This window comes from Mirounga angustirostris, unplaced genomic scaffold (genome assembly GCF_029215605.1).
Source record: "Mirounga angustirostris isolate CCGP_5_RB_7025 unplaced genomic scaffold, mMirAng1.0.hap1 SCAF_3, whole genome shotgun sequence".
Classification (NCBI taxonomy): domain Eukaryota; kingdom Metazoa; phylum Chordata; class Mammalia; order Carnivora; family Phocidae; genus Mirounga; species Mirounga angustirostris.
Genome location: NW_026991711.1, coordinates 22,308,154 through 22,328,740, shown reverse-complemented (window position 1 = coordinate 22,328,740; position 20,587 = coordinate 22,308,154). Strand labels below are relative to the sequence as shown.

The 20,587-nt window shown below is 33.0% G+C and overlaps 1 protein-coding gene across 1 annotated transcript; it reads right to left on the bottom strand.

Annotated features, from left to right (window-relative positions):
* Positions 1–20,027: 20,027 nt before the first annotated feature.
* On the bottom strand, positions 20,028–20,363 carry LOC123838735 (cytochrome b-c1 complex subunit 7-like). The gene has a single exon (XM_045867746.1). The coding sequence runs from the start codon at positions 20,361–20,363 to the stop codon at positions 20,028–20,030; it is 336 nt and encodes a 111-aa protein (XP_045723702.1).
* Positions 20,364–20,587: the final 224 nt, after the last annotated feature.

Below are 20,587 nucleotides of genomic sequence, written 5' to 3'. Positions count from 1 at the left end.
TAACGTGAGTTTTTTGTTGTTGCTGAAAGTATGCAAATATCCCCTACTCTGACATGCCTTATCACTGTCTTAAGAATGTCCTAATATTTTGTGAAGAATGTTAGACCTTGAATTTATTATCGTAACTGTCCTATAATGTTAGTAGCATTGTTTTTTTTTTGATTAAAAAATATTTACTTTTCTCATGAAGTATATATCATGAATGAATTTTTATCGTCTGCATTCTAGAAATTTATTGTTTTGCATTTTACATTTATATCTACAATCCAAATGGAATGATATTTCCATATGGTGTACAGTGAAGGTTTTCCCTTTTCCTTCCCTTCCCTTCCCTGCCCTTTCTTTCTCTTCCCTTCCCTTCTTTTTCCTTCTTTTCTCTTCCCTCTCTTCCTTCAACTCTCATTCTCTCCTCTCTTCTCTTTGCTCCCTCCCCATATATATATGTATTTATAGACCTAGCACCATTTATTTAAAATACCATCCTCCCTTCCACAGCATTAGAATATCAACTTTGTTACACACTGTGTCCAATACAGGTAAACCTTTTTCTGTACTCAGTATTCTCTATTTTGTTACATGAGTTGATTTGGCTATCTTTGTACCAATATGCATTCGTATTCTTGATACATTTTAATAAGTATTGATACTTGACAATGTGATTTTTAAATCAACTTGGCATTCTATTCATGGATTTTATGTAGCCTACTATTTTTATTTAATTTTTATGAAAATTTTTCTCAATAATGTAGTGTTGGGTAGGTTTGCACATCTTTATTTAGAATTATTCTTATAATAATATATAATTCATTTATTTTTAATTTTATTTTCTAAATACTTTTTGCTAATATAGAGAATTAAAATAGATTTCTATACATTGAACTTATATGAACAAAAGATAAGGTTTAACTCTAAATTTCACTCATTATTGTTGAATTTACTTATTAAAAGTATTGATTTTTCAACCCATTCTTCTAGATTTTCGAAGTGCACAATTCTGTAATGTGAGAATAATGTTTATTTCTTTGCTTCTTTGTTTTTCTTTGTTTTTTTGTACATTTAATTGTTTTTTCATGTTTTACTACATTGTTGAATAAAAATTATTGTAAGAGGCCTCCTTGGTTCAATTTTAGAGATAAGTCTATCATATTTGATCATTAAGTATAACCTCTGACTTTTTAAAAGCTATTAATTATTGAATTAATACTGTTTTCTTTCTAGTTTGCTAAGAGTTGAAGAATCAAACTTTATCTCTCTTTCCACTGATATCTACTGTCATCTTTATGCTATAATAAATCATCTTTTATATTGAACCTAGTCCTTGTCTTTTTGTTTTTTAGTTTTTTGTTTTTTAAGATTTTATTTATTTATTTGACAGAGAGAGATACAGTGAGAGAAGGAGCACAAGCACGGGGAGTGGGAGAGGGAGAAGCAGGCTTCCCGCTGAGCAGGGACCCCGAAGTGGACCTCGACCTGGGACCATGACCTGAGCTGAAGGCAGACGCTTAATGACTGAGCCACCCAGGCGCCCCTTTGTTTTTAGTCTTAATCTGTTTGTCTTATCCTTGTTTTGACACGACCTTTCTTGTCATATCTTACAAATACCCCACAGTTCTACTCACCTCTCTCCGTATTATTTTTCTTCTCAGAATATTTCTGTATCAGCTTGCTTATTTATATTTGTATATGAACTTTAAACTACTTTTCTTAGTTCCAAATGCACTATTTTTTATATATTCATAAGTGGTATTTTTCTAAGTATTATTGGCCTCTAATTTTTATTTTATTGCTTTCTTTTTCAGGTTTACTATCAATGTTGGATAGCTTACAGGAATCATGTTAGTATTCTTTCTCTATGCTCTGAAATTACTTAAATATTATATATTGGCTCTCTTCTCTAAACATTTCATATGATGTATTTATGAAATATTTCTTACCCAGAGGTATTCATTAGGTATATTAGCTTGTTACAAAATCTCTAATTCAGTAATGACAATCAGTTTCTTTGTTTTAGAAAGTACTCTGGTAAATTATCTTTTCATAGGATATTAAATTCACCCAATTTCTACAGAGTTAAAAAACATTGTCATGAGATATGCTTGGTCAACTTTTTCATTATTTTGTATTTTTAAATATGTATTTAAAGGTATGAATTTTATGCTGATTAATGTTTTAAAGTATTTTTTAAAGATTTGTTTATTACAGAGAGAGAGCACAGGTGGGGTGAGGGGCAGAGGGAGAAGTAGGCTCCCTGCTAAGCAGGGTGCTCAATGCAGGACTGGAACTGAGGACTTGATCTGGGACTCCAGGATCATCACCTGAGCCAAAGCCAGTCGCTTAACAACTGAGCCACCCAGCACCCCTGTTTTAAAGTATCTTATTAGTTCTTACATATTTTTCAATTTACTTTCTCCTGTTTTAAAACACATTATTTGTGTCATTTAGTAATTTCCTCTGGGACCTGAGTTGAGTTTTTGTTTTATTATTTTTCTTATCTAATCAGTAAGGAATTTTTGTTTACTTATTTTATTTTATTTTTTAAAGATTTTATTTATTTATTTGTCAGAGAGACAGATAGCAAGAGAGGGAACACAAGCAGGGGGAGTGGGAGAGGGAGAAACAGGCTTTCCCCTGAACAGGAGCCCGATGTGGGGCTTGATCTCAGGACCCTGGGATCATGACTTGAGCTGAAGGCCTATGCTTAATGACTGAGCCACCCAGGAGCTCCTACTTATTTTATTTTTAATTTCTTGTTTTGGTCATCTTATTAGATGGTTTGTACTTTTTCTATCTTTATTTATTAATATTTTATTTATGGCCTAATATAACCCTCTTAGCAGATTGTCTTTATGTAACTGGGTAGAATGAAAAACAACAATTTCAGCTTACATACTGGGAGGCAATCATGAAAGAAGAATGTGGATAATGTTGTTGATTGTCAGTCCCATGCTGGATGGATGACTACATGGTGATTTTGACTATGTTTGTACTAGTGACTATGTTTGTACTAATGAATTTGAAAAAAACTGTATTGATTTAATGTTCTTGAGGTAGAATTAGGATTTTTAGATTTAGACTTGGATATTAGGCTTACAGAAAATAAAGAAAATTAGACTAGAATTGGACTAATAGACAAGATGGTAGTATCTTCCATTGATAGGAGAATGGAGAAGACTCACACCCCTATGCTAAATGCTCAAAGGGAATTAAGTAAGACTTTATATTTTAACATGTTAATTCTGGAAATTATTCAAGATATAGTACTGAAACCAGACCTGGAGATATAAGGTAGAAGAAGAAATAATGAAAAATTTGACCAAGCATATCTCGTGACAAGAAGAAGAAGAAATACAGCATTGAAATGTTGAATTTAAAGATGAGGCTAGAATAGATAATCAGTGGAGACATTTCTGATGGACAAGAGAAGACAGACTAGTACACAACCCTTCACAATTCCCAAATAAAGTCTCTAATTGGAGGAACAACTTGAAAAAAATATGTGTATGAATGGCTGGTAAGGTAGGTGAAAAGTCAGAAAATACTGTGTAAACAAAGGGAATAAAATAAAATATCTTGAGAAGGCAAACCTTAATATATGCATTCAACATTGCTTAGAGGGTGAATAAGATGAGGCTAGGTGAGTGGATTTGCCAACATCATAATTAGTGGCTTTAGTAAGATTCATTTTTTGGTGTTTCCCTGATTTAAGTGGAATGGAAAGGATTATACACAGAAGTATAAAGAGCAAATATAAATCTTGTTAGAAGCTTCTGGGAAAGGAGAGGAAAAGATACAGATCAGTTGCTAGACTGAGTTATGAGTTAAAGGAGGCTATTTCAAAAGTGGGTAGGTAGATAAATAATGAGAGAAAATGGAGCATATTTGTGTGCTGATATGAATGATGTACATATAGGGTGAAAAACAATTCATCTTGCAAGAGATAAAGGGGATGACTGTTGGAAAAACTTCCTTGAAGAGAAACGATATGCAATTCAGTGTGGGAAAAGGGGTTGGCTTTGGCAGGGGTCTGTTCATTTTATCTAGTAATATAGGAAGAAGAGAGAGTAGCACCATGTGTCTACAGACATTTATTACTTCATAAGTTTGATTGGAGGTAAATTAAATTTGCCTTACCTTTCTTATTTTCAGTGAAGTTTAAGCCAAAATTATTTGTTGATAGCAAGGAAGAGGGAGAGAAAATGGAAATTTCCACTAAAGAAGTGAAGGTTATAGGGGTGCCTGGGTGGCTCAGTCGTTAAGCGTCTGCCTTCGGCTCAGGTCATGATCCCAGGGTCCTGGGATCGAGTCCCACATTAGGCTCCCTGCTAGGCAGGAAGCCTGCTTCTCCCCCTCCCACTCCCCCTGCTTGTGTTCCTGCTCTCGCTGTCTCTCTCTGTGTCAAATAAATAAATAAAATCTTTAAAAAAAAAAAAAAAAGAAGTGAGGGTTATAAATTGTCACTTCAGGAAGTGGCAAAACAGAACTATAACTAAATGCTGTACTCTTGGTAATTGTGTCCATCTGAGATTTATAATAATAAATTTAAATTAAGACTGGTTAGCAGCTTTGAATGATTTTTTTTCAACAGTATTTAGTTGTTCATTTGTATTAGGGAATAATTCTTTTTGTACAGAAGTGTTTGTCCCAAGGAAGATAACCACAATAAAGAGTGGCTAAGCCTTTAAGAATGTTCTAAGGAAGAATTTTAGTGGTTGGGATAAATAAAAGTCTTTTTCCTGAATTCTGAACCAGTGGTGGGGACAATAGAGTCAGGAAGCTGAAGATAAAACACTAGCTTTATTATTGGTGAAAGCTGCATGGAAACACGGTTTCCATGTGTGAGGCACAATATGCTTTTTAAAATCCATAGTTTACACCATAAAACAACACAGCAGAGTGCATTTTAAGGAAAGAAAGAAGTAGCTGATCTTTTCCTTCAGGGCTGCTTACCAGGAACTTTAAAAACTGCTTAAAAAAAGAAAAAAAGTTGTCAGAATGAAAAAAATCTTAAAATTATCAAATTTTCGCCTCAGCCAGCACTAAATACCCCAGGGGGGGAAAAATCTCTGAATTTCTTTGAAAAGTCATGTGTTTCCCCAATTGTCATTTTGTAGATGTTTTTTTTCCTGTTGCCCCAAGTGATTGTTTTAGGATATACTGAGTGTTAATTTTACTTCTCTTAGGAAACTAATATATAGATTTAGTTTAACTTCCTTCTTCAAACTCAGTTAATGAGATCATTCTTTGCCCTCCCTCCCTTCTCCATTTTTACTTCAGATGGTGCTTGCTGCCCAATCAGAAAACTGTGGGGTAACAAGCTCCAGAACACTTCTTTTTTCTTTTTATTTATTTAGTTATCCTTAAAGATTTTATTTATTTATTTGTCAGAGAGAGAGCACAAGCAGGGGAACCGGCAGGCAGAGGGAGAGGGAGAAGCGGGCTCCCTACTGAGCAAGGAGCCCTATGCGGGGCTTGATCCCAGGACCCTGGGATTGTGACCTGAGCCAAAGGCAGCCACCCAAGTGACTGAGCCACCCAGGCGTCCCTCCCAGAACACATCTGTCATGATATCCATCTACTCCATTTGCCCTTGGAGGCTTGGTTTACATGCATTATTTATATACTGTATTTACAACATGGGTAGTCATTTACACTTCTGCTCTGAGACTATTCTCTGAACTGATAAAAGACTCAGATTTCTCTTCAGGGTGGGTAAGTAAGTACTGTCATGTCATTACAAATAATGATGGGCCATTGATAGCCTTGTTTTCAGCAACTTTGTATACATGAGAATGAATGTATCTGATTTATATGTAAAGGCATGAGTATAGACATCTCAATATTTGTATCAACTTGAATATATGCATGTGTGCCTGCAGAAGTATTTTGTTATTGTGTCAGTACAAATGCAATTATTATAAATATAAACTGTTATGAATAGCCAGTTCAAATTTATGTTAATGACATTTATATGCATTCATGTGTGTGTTTAAGAAACATCAGGAAGTGAAGTGGAACATTTTTCTCTGTAGAATTAAAAAAAACCCTAATTCCAATAAAGTGTATAAACAAGGTCATTAAAAGGGTTAGTACTAATATTTTGTATATTAACTTTATATCAAAATAAATGAAATAGAATATTACATAAAATATTTTCTTAGCATTTGACAAATGATGGAAAAATCAGAAGATGACTAATTGGAAAATCTGATTTAAAACTTAAATTAACTTACATATTTATTATCTCTATTTATTTACCTATTTATCTATTATTTACCTTTGTGTGTATGTTTTGAAACCCAAATGCTAATATACAATATGTTTATAACAGTGTAAATAAAAATATGTTAATAAATGTTTTAAGTTCAGACAGTAGAATACGTTAAAGTAAATCACATAGCATGGAGACAAGAATCAACAATTTTTCAATATAATTTTTATATAGTGTTAGGATGATTGATGTACTCTATATAGGAATAATTTAATGGCATCATTTACCTATATAATACATCAGGGAATGTAAACCAAAGCTATTTCCAGATCCTGTTCAGATTAAAACAAATGAAAAAATAGACATTAAAACAGTATGAAGTAAATAGGAGATATTATATTAAAAAAATTTTATTCCTGCTGTATCTGTTATTAAGGGGGAAAGAAAAAAAAACAAAAAAATGAGTTTAAGTAATATAGTCAATAATCATATAGTCAATTATTATAATCATTGATTTATATTGGGAGAGGATTAGACCTGCTTTAATAGTTACTCAGAGAAAAATATACATTCTTGAAGATTTATGAATAAATTTCAGCCATACTATAGTAATATTTTCCACTATTTTATCAAGTAGTAAATTATACTTTAGTATGGTTCTTCACTTTTGTTCTGTTACAGACTCATTTGGCAGTCTGGTAAGGTTGATGGATTTTTTTTTTTAAGTGTACAAACTAAAATATACGTGATTACAGAGAACATTATCTAACACACTATTATCAAAATACAAAAAAACACATAAAATCCTGTATTAATACATCAAATAATGTCTATTAATACATCAAATAATATGTCTAACATCAAAAACTTCAATTGCTTTGATTTCTACTGTTGATAAAACTGTGTCTTTCTAATGCTATTATAGTTTGCTGCAACATTCATAATTAAGTGAGTGGCTAGAGATTTATAAAAATAAAAGTGTAGGGGTGCCTGGGTGGCTCAGTTGGTTAAGCGACTGCCTTCCGCTCGGGTCATGATCCTGGAGTCCCTGGGTCGAGTCCCGCATCGGGCTCCCTGCTCAGCGGGGTGTCTGCTTCTCCCTCTGACCCTCCCCCCTCTCATGTGCTCTCTCTCTCTCATTCTCTCTGTCTCTCATTGTCTCTCTCGCAAATAAATAAAATCTTAAAAAAAAAAAAATAAATAAATAAAAATAAAAATAAAAGTGTAGTTTTCCCCATCCAAGTTCACAGATCCCCCAGATTCTGTAATAAACTCATAATTATATTCCACAATAAATTCAACTCCTACAGGGCATTAACAAGAAAATTTACACACACATAATTAACATATTTCTGGTGTTTTATGATTTACAAGCATCAAAATTTTAGAGAAGAAATTCCTGAGGCTTTTAGCATTTCTGTCTTCTAAAAATATGTTTATCAAAAACTGTTCCTATACCTCCATAATTCTAATTTACATTAGTTTTATTTTACTTTCTTTATATTTTTTCTTTAAAATATTTTTAAATCCTAAAAATTATCTTCTTGGGTGCCTGGGTGGCTTAGTTGGTTGAGCATTGACTCTTGATTTTGGCTCAGGTAACGATCTCAGCGTTCTGGGATCGAGCCCCATATTAGGCTCCCGGTCAGCTAGGAGTCTGCTTGTCCCTCTCTCTCCCCTTCTGTTCCTCCCCCCTCTCGGGTGCTCTCTTTCTCTCAAATAAATAAATACATCTTAAAAAAATAATCTTGATGATTTATTTTAGGAAATTTCTGTATATCTACTAGCTTCTGGAACCTATACCCTATGAGACAAAAGTCTGTATTCTTTTTGAGAACAACACCAAAAATGAGGGATGCATTTAATATATTTTCCCACCTGCTGAAATAAAGTTATGCAAAAAATAAAACATTATGTAATTTACCATGAGCATTCTAAAACATAGTATTATTTTTAGTCATATTTGCAAATTTGAAACTCATTTATTATTTGATTTTTCTATCATTTAGGGGTGAATTCTAATGCAGTTTCATTGCCTTGGCAATATGACTAATAATTGATGTCATAAGTAATTGACAAGATATGCCCCAATTGAGGTACATTTTAAAATCGATGTATTATTTATATAAATATCCAGAATTTGTTTTTTAAGAAAATCTAACTTGAAATTACCTATATATTTATTCTGCATTTTTATCTATCATCTATCTATCATCTATTTATCTATATCTGTCTATACATCATCTATCATCTATCTATTGTTTACAGTGTGAGCGGAAGTAACGTTAGAGATTATTAACATGTATTAAATTTAAAAAGTGAAAATATGAATACTCACATTTATGTATAAAAATACCCCAAATTAAAATAAAACTGGAATATAAAATAGAAATAATAGAAATAAATAAAACACAGAATAAGGAGGGCACTGTTAACAGTGTTGTCGCACATTTAATTCTGTATTTCCTGGAAGATAAATAAAAATAAATGCAAAAAATAAATGACTTAAGTATTTTTTAATAGCTTTGAAGACAACATACTAGTCTAAGAGAAAACTTTGCATGCATAATTACAATGATATATTCACAGGAAAATATCTTTACCAGCTCCCCTGAATAAATAAAGCATCAGGTGTCCTAAGGCTGTTTTTGTAGCGAGACTTTGATGAATTCTGAGTACATAATCCCAAGAACAATAATATAGAAAGATAATATCTTCTAGATACGCAACTTTCTTCTCTGGTGGATTCCTTCAAACATTAGATCTAAATCAGTTGTTCTCAAATTTTGGTGTACATAACAATTAAGAGCTTTTTTCTTCAATACAAACTCATTTCTATCAAGTATTTTTCCACAGTGTGTGATGGGAAGGGGAAAATAATTTTTAATAGTCTTCCCAGGTAGTGCTAAGGCAAGTGGTCCCTGAATGTCACTTAAAATAAAAATATCCCATAGGAAATGTCGTATTATTTCTCTCCCAAACAAACCTCCATAAATGTAACTGCTCTCAACTGAGTTTTAGTATTTTGAAAAAAGAGTATGAAAATTCAAAATCTATTAAAAAAAATGAGTACCTACTGTCTATCATTCCCATCTCTTCCTGTTTTTGCTAGTAATAACAGAATATCTTTGTGTATCAGGCCATTCTTTTTCTATATTTATGTGCATATGTTTATTTGAGGCATTAAGTAGTATCATATTATATATATATATATTTCACTAACATATCTTACTTCATATTTTGTAGATCTATTTTCATACCAACAAATTATTTTAGTATATGTGTTTTATTATAAATGGTTGCTTACTGAGATATCCTTAGATTGGATATAGCATGATTAAAGAGTTTTTTGTTTATGGCTTCTGATGCAGCCCTCAAAAACAAAACTCTTTTTTTTTTGTTTTCACTATTATAAACAATAAAGCAATCTTATCCCGTTCATGCATCTATATTGAATTATTTTCAAGTAGAAGTTCTAGAAGTAAAACTGCTGAGGCAAAGGTTATGCACATTTTATATTTAATAGTTACTGCCAAATTGGCTTTAAAAATATATCCTCCTATCAATATTGTATGAGTATTCTCATTTCCCCAAATTTCCCTGCACTAGTTATTATAATCATTTTATTTTTTGCCAATCTCATTGTTGCATCAATATTCATTTTCTTGATTTTTGGTGAAATTGAGCAGTACTTCATATGTTTAAAGTCATTTAAATAGGGCGCCTGGGTGGCTCAGTCGATTAAGCATCTGCCTTTGGCTCAGGTCATGATCCCAGGGTCCTGGAATGAGTCTTGCATCGGGCTCCCTGCTTCTCCCTCTCCTCCCTGTTCGTGCTCTCTCTCACTATCTCTGTCTGTCTCTCTCTCAAATAAGTAATAAATAAAATCTTTAAAAAAATAAAGTCATTTAAATAATTTTGTAAAATAATAGATTTATACTTATAATTTTTCTACAAAATTCCTTATATTTTATTTACTCATTTGTCCATCCTTTATAAATGATGAAAATTAATCCCCAATTGGTTGTGCATATTTAAAAATTTTCCCTGTCTCCTAACATTATTCATGATAATTCCAAAATAAATCCCATTGAGATTTTAATTGGTATTTTACTGAATGTATAGGTGTATTGGAGGGAGAATCAATGTCTTTTTAATATTATATCTGTGCATTTAGGGAATTATCTACCTGTCTATTTAGGTCTTCATATATATCTCAAATGGCGTTTATAGTTTCACTTATATGCAATGGACATTACTGTTAGGTATATTCTAATATATTTTATAATCATTGTTGCTAACATGAATGGGATATTTAGCATATGTCATTTATACTTTTTAATTGTGGTGATGGAGAGAGTTGATGAATTTCACATATTGAAATCTTCAAGGGAAGTTTCTTCCCTTGAAGAAAAGGTAGGACACCTTTTCTTAATATTGGTCAAGGGACCCGCAGAGCGCCCCGCAGCAGGGGACACAATGGAGGGCTCTGACCAGTCATTACCTGGCCGCGAAGCTAATAAAGCAGAGACTTAGTGGCCACATGTGGCAAAAACACAGATCTTACAGAATTAACCCAGAAAAGTCACTAAACAGGCAGCAAAAGCAACAAAGCAAGAGGAGCAGGGAGGCTCTGACTTCCAGAATTGCCACATTATATTATTTTAAATCTTCAAGTTTCATCAAAAGCCATGTAATGCATGAAGAGCCGAGCGTGTGGCCCCTTCCCGTGGCAGGCTGGGGAGCACCCGGTAGCAGGAGTCTCTGAGGAGTCCCAGGGGAATAAAAAGCGGTGCCTCTTTGTCTTCCAGTCCCATGTGGTGAAGTCCGGCTCTCAACTGAAAGGGGGAGCATCAATGGAAAGAAACAACTTTTCATCTTATCTTACTCTAAACAGCACTGACATTCTAGAAAGCATTCCTTTGATGGCAAGTCTTGTACAAATGTAGGCTACAGCCATTTTGATACAGGGTGTTTCGTTATAGTCCATTTGCTGACACACAGTTTTGGCACAGTCATTTTGATGCCAGGACCATCTTGATGTGGCCGCCTTGAAGTGGTTGTTTTGATATGGGAACATTTTGACTCTGCCTAAGAACAAACCAATAAACTTTTCACTCAGAAACCATGATTACCAAGTGATGTGCATCTACCCAAGTGCCTGCCCACTGCTTGACCCTCTGACGGAGGGTCATAACACATATTTTCCTCCCCACCAGGGAGATTGTGTATATAGATAGGTAAGAGCCTGTCTATAGATCAAGCTGCCTTGGATTTCATCCTGTTGGGGCCACTCTCTAGGTGAATATCCTTGGGCAAATTAGCTTAGCCAACCTAATCCTCAGTCTCACCATCTGTAAAATTAAACTATACATAGAATCAGGTTTCCCAGAATACATATTTCAATATGCTGTTAGTATTTTATCCTTAGGAATGATGTTTTCTATAGAATTTTTACAGATATTATTTAAGAGAAAAATTAAATGTTAAATTTAAATTTAGTTTCTATTTTACCAAAGATTTTATTTGTTTTTAATTATTTTTGTGCTATTTGCTGAGATTTGCCTGGCTAAAAATATGAATGCCTAGATTATAGGTATGCTGGAATGTTTGATACAAACAAATTGCTTTTATTTTTAAAAATAAAATAGAAATATTGCACTCTTTGGGAAGGTATGCTTTTGTATATATTTGAGAAATGCTGAAAATTTATGATGAATTCTTGATCTTATTCTTTTTCAAAAACTGAGAATTAAGCAAGCAATGACAAGTCTTTGATCTGCTTCCTTAATTAAATTTAGTCACCATAAAAATGCGTTTAGATTTTCATTTAGATATGCATGATACTATTCAGGTTATAGGTTCCATAATATATACAGCCTCATTTAATCTTTACAACAACTTATGAGATGGACACTATTCATAGCTTTTTTGGTTGGCCTCTAATGGGCTATAAATCTCTTTTCCCTGCACTCCTACAAATTCCAGTCTTACATAAAAGAGGTATTTATGTGGATGTGTCAAGGACAAGAAAAAAGAATTTCTGAGGGCTGTGAGAGAGAATTATATGTGATTGGAATACAAAAGAGTTTCTACACTCCTAGGAAACCCAGGTCGTTCCATCACCACAGCAACGTCGCAACAGATAACCACCTAGAGCCAGTCAATCTATCACCACAACTTGAATGAGTAAAAACATTTTAACCAACCAAATAATCGGTGGTAAACTCTTGGTTTTAAAATCACTAAATCTTGGACAACCTCATTCCAATTAACAAGCCTCTGGCTATATATCAATCAACCAGCAAAATAATCATGATTCTGCAGATGACATCAACCCTTTTACACCTCTGAGAGTCCTTCAATCCCCTATCTCCACGATTCCTCAAAACCCCATATTGGATCAGCCATCAGTTCTCAGAAAGGCTGTGCAGTTCCTTGAGTATAGCTTCTTGAATACAGTTTCTTTTTATCTGAAGGCATGAGAGGTGAGTTATCTACCCAACAGGTGAATAGACGCTTCCATTCTAAAGGCAGAAAACAGAAAAAAGTAGGAGCTGCTGGTTCACAACAATTATGAAATCTGACTGGCACATGTTACCAGTCTCTGGATTAGTTCTAGCCTTATTGCCTAGCAATGAGTCACTGTGGTCCTTGGCTCTGCTTCTTGGCCTTTGGTCCTTCCTTTGTAGACTTCTTTTTTTTTCCAATAAAAACTAACAGGTATTTGCAGCTGAGAAGTGTCTTCAGCCAATTACTTGTCTATAATACTTTGAGTCCAATGTCTCTATCTGTTCATTTTACATTTAGCTGGAGGAAATTGGTATATTTTGCATGTGGGAAGCATATGATTTGTGGTCAGAGGGAAAACTGGCCTATTTTATTTTCCAAAAGTGGCTGCACAAATATGTATTCTACACACTAGCTTCCAATTTGACTTTCAAAATGACTTTGACATTCCTCCTTTGAGATGGGATCTGTGTTTCCTATTCGTAAGTCTGACAGAGTCTTTACAGCTGCCTTAACCCCTAAAATATGGCAGAAGTCATGATTTGTGAATTTAAAGCCTTGGTCATAAAAGGTACTGCAGCTTCTACCTTGGACTTTTGGCTCACTCACTCAGGGGGGAAGCCAACTGCCATATAATTAGACTCCTCAAGCATCCCCTTGGTTAGGTCCAAAAACAGAGGTATTAAGCCCCAACAAGAACCAGCCCTAAATTTCCAGAAATTTGAGTCAGCTAATTTGGAAAAGAATTCCCCAGACCAATCAAACCTTCTGATAACTGCAGTACTCACTATAACAATGCAAATTCATGACATGACTGATCTCAAATAAAAACTGCCTTACCAAGCCCTTCCTGGATTTTGATTACTTAGGGGGAGCATAAAATTTTATATTCAAGACACTATATTTTAGAGTAATTGTTATGCTACTTTAAGTAACCAGAACATTCATTTAAAACATAAAACAAATAAATTTAAAAAGGTAGAAATCATATCATGCATCTTTTCTGACCATAATGATATGAAACTAGAAATCAATCACAAGAAAAGAACACAACACAAATACATGGATGCTAATTAGCATGCTACTAAACAATGAATGGGACAATCAAGAAATCAAGGAGAAATTAAAAAAAAAATACAAGAAGACAAATGAAAAGGAAAACTCAATGGTCCAAACACTTGGGGATGCACCAAAAGCTGTTCTAAGAGGGGAGTTTATAGTAATAGAGGCCTACCCCAAGAAATAAGAAAAATCTCAAATAAATAATCTAACCTTATACCAAAAGGAACTGGACAAAGAATAATAAACAAAGCCTAAGGCCAGTAAAAGGAAAGAATTAATAATGATTAGAGCAGAAATAAATGAAATAAAAGTTAAAAATCAATAGAACAGATCAAGAAAACCAGGAGCTGGTTCTCTGAAAAAATAAACAAAACTGATAAAACTTTAGCCAGACTCATCAAGAAAAACAGAGGACTCAAGTAAAAATCAGAAATGAAAGAGTAGAGGGGTGCCTGGGTGGCTCAGCTGTTTAAGCAATTGCCTTTAGCTCAGGTCATGATCTCCAGCTCCTGGGATCAAGCTCCAGTTTGCGGGGGAGTCTGCTTCTCCCTCACCCTCTGGCTCTCCCCGTGCTTGTGCTTTCTCTGTCTCTCTCAAATGAATGAATAAAATCTTTAAAAAAAATAAAAGAAATGAAAAAGACATAACAATTGACACCAAAGAAATACAAAGTATTATAAGGGAATATAATGAAAAATTACATGCCAACAAATTGGACAACCTAGAAGAAATAGGTAAATTCCTAGAAACATATACATTCCAAAACTGTATTAGGAAGAAATAGAAAATTTGAATAGACCAATTACTAGCAATGGAATTGAATCAATAGTCAGAAAACTCCCGACAAACAAAAGTCTAGAATCAGATGGTATCATAGGTGAATTCTACCAAACATTTAAAAAGTTAATACCTATTCTTCTCAAAGTATTCCAAAAAAACAAAGGAAGGAGAAGTTCCAAAATTCATTCTATGAGGCCAGCATCACCCTGATGCCAAAACTAGATAAAGATACCACAAAAAAGAAGAGAACTACAAACCAGTATCTCTGATGAACATGCAAAAATTCTCAACAAAATATTAGCAAACCAAATTCAGCAATATATTAAAAAAAACATTCACCATAATCAAATAGGATTTATTCCAGAGATTCAAGGATGACTCAGTTTTACAAAATCAAATAAAGATACATAAAAATAATTTAATTGGAATAAAAATCAATTCAAGAAAAGGAAAATTTCAAATATGTTTCCATGATACTCAAGAAAATAAGAAAAATAAAGCCTCATTGAAGCAAAATCTCAAACAAGTCTTTTTCAGGACGTATATTAGCATGATAAAGGATGAAAAGTGAGCTGGAATGGCTCAAAATTTAAATAAAACAAACAATTACAGAAAATAATATCAACATTCAAAGGACTAAAAATTGTAGTTCACTGCTGAAAACTGAATCAAAACTAGGATAGTACTATCCAAAAATAAAAGAAAAACAAAATATCAAAAACGAAAAAAGATACCACAGCATGAAAGTCAAAGACTGTCCAGATTTTTGAAAAATCATTTTCTCCCAAGAAAAGAACAGAACAAAAATAGCATTAAACATTGAAAAATTCAAATATATATTTGCAAAAAAAACAAAGTGTGCTATTGCAATTTATGTATTTGCTTTGTTTTATGTTCTTTTCGGCTACTTCTTGAGTTAGAATGTGGTCATCTATTTAAATATTAAATTTATTATTTTATGAGGTTTTTATTATTTATTTGTATTATATTTTATGACCCATGAAATATATAAGGAAAATGTAATTCATATACCATATCATATAATACTTTTCCATATTATAAATGACTATAGCAACTCATAAATATACTGAATATTAATAATCATGTAATAGGTGTATTGATTACTTTATGCTGAAATTGTTTTATATGATTTAAAACTGATGTGGTGATTATTGGCAAAATCATTTACAGGGTTTCTGTGGGTTCAACGTGTATTATTTGTCCTACTTAACACATAAAATATAGAATCCCTCTCTCATAAATTTTGCTATTCAACATTTTTTTTTTTTTAGAATTGGATTAGATTGAGATATGGACATATGCTGTTCAGTGTTTACAGCAAACACATAAAAAAGATATTAAAAATTAATAACAATATAAAATAAAATGCAACTCTTTTCAAAACTTAGCTGCATGTTATCCCCTTATCTACATACAAAAAGAATTCAGACATTCAGGAAATTATCACTAAAATAATAAAACTAATTTAATATAAAAACTCAACACGTTTTTTATTATGTTATATTAATCACCATACATTACACATTTAAATTAAAGAGAACATTAAAAACTAATACGGACACTAGAAAATGTTAACATTAACACAACCATTATATTTAGAACCATAGTTATATTGTTATTAGCTATGTACTGAGAAAAATCTTCTGGCCTTGTATTATATTTATATTCATATTGCAAAGAAGTGAAAATAAATGGTTTTAACACTTAAATATGTTAAATAAAACACATAGCAAAGAAAGCATAGGCACATTAGAATTCTTATATTATACCTAAAATACAAAATAATAAATTAAAAATTAAGTCAAAAAAGTTAAAAGTCAAATACATTATAGAAACCAATGCGATAAAGCACTAATATATCTGATAAAGGGAAAATGATATCATGAATACAATTGAAAAATGTGAAAACACACACACAGATAAAACAGTAAACTAAATATTTTGTGTTAGTGTTTTACTTGAAATTATGCATTAAATATTTGGAAACCATGAAAAACGATGTGTTTCTGAGAAAATATAATTTATGAAGATGACAATAGAAGTGATGAAAACCTGAAAACACAAGTCATTCTGAAAACTTGAGATTTTTTTAAAGAATGCCTTTCCCTGCTCATACCCACCCCCCAAATTGCTCTAGGCTCAGAATGCTTCAGGGATAAACTTTGTAAGAACTTGAATAAATGTATTATTTAGTTGCTATTAAAATGCTCTCCAGCATAGACTGTAAAGATTTCTGTAGTGATATTAATCCATATGGTGCTAAATTCAATATGTAAATATATTAATGTATAATAAGTAGTTCTACTTTAACCTAAACAATAAAAGTAACATAAGCTACTTTAAGTTTTTGAAATAAGTATTATAATACTGAAGTTTTTGTGGAAAAATAAATGTGAGAGGACATCTAGAGAGATTTTGAAAAGAATGGTACTATGAAGACCTAATCTTCATAGGAATTAAAATACCTTTTAATATTAGGATGCTTAAACTTGTGGAGCTGAGGAAGAAACATTCATAGCAATAAAGGGGAGTTAAGAGTATTAAATAACGATGGGAACTTTATGCTAAAGGTTGTATTTCAAAATAACAGAGAGAGAATACATGTCTTACTAAATCATTTTGGATGTAGTTATTTTGAAAAAATAAATAAAGCCAGATATCTACTTAAATCCATTATTGGGATGAATCAATTACCTAAACTTAGGGACACATTAAAATATGGAAAAATACAATATCAAATATATTGATAACATTGTAAAGGAAGAAGTTCTTTCAAATAATGAAATGAATTCCAGAAGCTATCAATGGAAGGACAATGAAATTGGAAACATAAAATTAAAAAAAAAACATGTGTGGAGTCAAAAGGGAAAAAGAAGCTTAAACAAAAGATATATGTGAATATATGTATACACACACACATAACACATATATATAAAATGTAAGAACAGACACTGTTATATATGCATACACATATATGTATATATATACCCATACACACATACATACATATTTACACACATAACACATGTATATAAAATATAAGAACAGTTATATATTCATATACACACATATATGCGTATAAAACCAGTACATGTATGTAAATTACAAATTTATTATAATAGTGAGTTAACAGTAATAGGAAAACTTTTCCCTATTAAACTAATAGGAAATATTTATTGAAATGAGTATAAGAAATATTTCACATCTATGTATTCTCACACATAAACGTACATATATACATATGCACTCAAACATAGTGAATGAGATAGAAATAGATTTCAGTCCTTCTTTGAGGCAAATGTAGTTCATACTCCCTGAAGGTGGGATGGCCATGTGACTTCTTTGGGCAATAAATTGTGAGTGGTTGTGAGTATATTCCTAAAACAGATTTCTCAAACAATTTTAGCATCAATACACATACTTTGAACTTAGTTTTCAAATTGATTTGACCTCTTAAGAGGTTGTATAGATTTATATTTGATCAGTATTACTTCAAAAGATCCTTCAAGTAGAAGCATTTAAGGGGCGCTGGGTGGCTTGGTCGTTAAGCGTCTGCCTTCGGCTCAGGTCATGATCCCAGGGTCCTGGGATTAAGCCCTGCTGTTGGGCTCCCTGCTTGGCAGGGGACCTGCTTCTCCCTCTGCCTTTTCCCCTCCCCCTGCTCATGCTTTTTCTTTCTCTATCAAATAAATAAATAAAATCTTTAAAAAAAAGTAGAAGCATTTAAGATCTGGTATATGATTCATGGAATTGTCTTTCACATGTGAAAGTTACTGGTCTCGTTCCCAGATAACAAATCCTTCAGCCTCAGCCCTGGAGATAAAGCAGAGCCCCCAACCTAATTGCAACAGACCTGTAGCATGAGTTAGAAAGAACTTTTTTTTTTTCTTCTACTTGAAATTAAACCCTTGAGATGTAGGCATATTTGCACCATAGCATAGCCTAACCCAGTCTGACTGAAACTCCGGGTTAATGATAAGTCTTACATTAGATAAATCTTTCCCTTTCATTATTTATGTACCCTTGAAAAAGTAACGAAACCTGGCTAACCCTCAGTTTTCCTATTTTGAATATGTTAAATGCAATTACTTATATAACACAATTAAGGATTCAGAAAGAAAATTGGTATCTCCCTATTCACTTTCAACAAGAGAAAATTAGAAGTTGAATGGATTTTTGACTCATCAGGTCTAATTAAAATATTTCCTTCATTTTCCTCTCACCATTTTAGGACACAATGTTTTCAGTTATCTTTCATATTTTCCATAGATGCGAATAGGAAATTAATTTAAGGTTATTTATTATGTTCTGGGGGTTTTGAATAATTTATTTATTTTAACTCTTATAATAGAGAGATCTATTTCTTAAGGCTCTATTTGTGACTCTACATTTTTATTAATATGGGGATGGAGCAAAAAAGGTCACTCAGTGTTGAGGAATATTTTCTGTAGACATTTTTTTTAAGATTTCTCAATAAGACTTCCTTGAAAAAGAAAGAACCAAATCCTACTCATATTTGGTCTACAGGGATTGATATATTTATTTTAAAATATGTTCAGTATAAACAGAGACATTTCTTAATTAATCAGTTGAATTTAGCCAAACATATCTTGATTTCTGTTATTGAAAATATTTGTTTCTCTAAGTTAGAGAAACTTAAATCAAGTTTTACTTCTCTGCTTCAGCTCAACACAGTAGGCATAGAGTGCGCTCCTTGGACACTTGTCTCTTATCTAATGCGGAGGTTCGGAAGGACTGGAGAAATGTCTAGATGGGACAAAAGTTATTCTAAGAGTTTTGAGAAATAACTACTTGTGGGAAACCTATACAATTTGCTTCATCAGAGGATACTTTGAGATCAAAACTGGCCAAAGGAATGGTTTGACCCATGAAAGATTATTAATAACATATTCACACTTGACATCATTCCACTGAACGAGGATGTCAGGATTATCAAGATGTGCTACCTTTAGGTGACAATTACTTTCTTACTAGTAGAACTTAATACTGCCCAAGCATTAAAACTTCTAAAAATGAAATACAGGATAGTATGGAGAGTTGTATATAATTTAATTTTGAAATTACAAAATTATAACACAATGAGATACTTACACTGATTCACATTTTGATTTATTAATGTTATTATCATTATTATTGCACAGTAAATAAGTACTTTATAACTTACTACATTCTCAATATAGACCTCCATACATAATATTTTTGAAATAATTTCTCAATTCTGTCTATGTGCTATGATAATACATATTTTTAGGGGCAGAGATTCACATAGAGGTTTTTATTTTTTGGCCTGGGTCTTCTCAAAATGCATCTTGAAGCTGTGTGCACTCTGATGGAAAAATGATTTTTTTTTTGAATTGTATATTTCAGGTTTATTCAACTTCTTAAAAATATTTGAGGGCAGCTGCTACCAGAGATTTCAACTCCATCATTTCTTTGCCCTTTCTTCTCTCTCTTTTCTTTCCTGAATAACTTCTTTCGGATATGGTTCAAGGTAGAATTTATCCTCCTCGTATTTTGTCCACTGCTCTTCGGGCAAGATCTGATGCCTCATGGTCAGGTCCAGTGCTCTCTTAATGCGAAACATCCTGTTGTTATAAAGGTTCTCAGGAAGCCTTCTTACGGCCTCTTTCTCATCATCATTCTCGTATATTGTATCATCTCTCATTAACCCCAGTTTATTGAACCCTGCAGCGTTGTAGGACCATTTTCGAATACCCTCCAGCCACCGGCTTGAGGCTGCGATGGCAGGCCTGCTCGCCATTCTGACCCGAGGCTCTGGAAAGATGATTTTAAAATATATACCTCAAGGGGTGCCTGAGTGGCTCAGTCGTTAAGCGTCTGCCTTTGGCTCAGGTCATGATCCCAGGGTCCTGGGATCGAGCCCCGCATCGGGCTCCCTGCTACACGGGGAGCCTGCTTCTCCCTCTCCTACTCTGCCTGCTTGTGTTCCCTCTCTCACTGTCTCTCTCTCTCTCTGTCAAATAA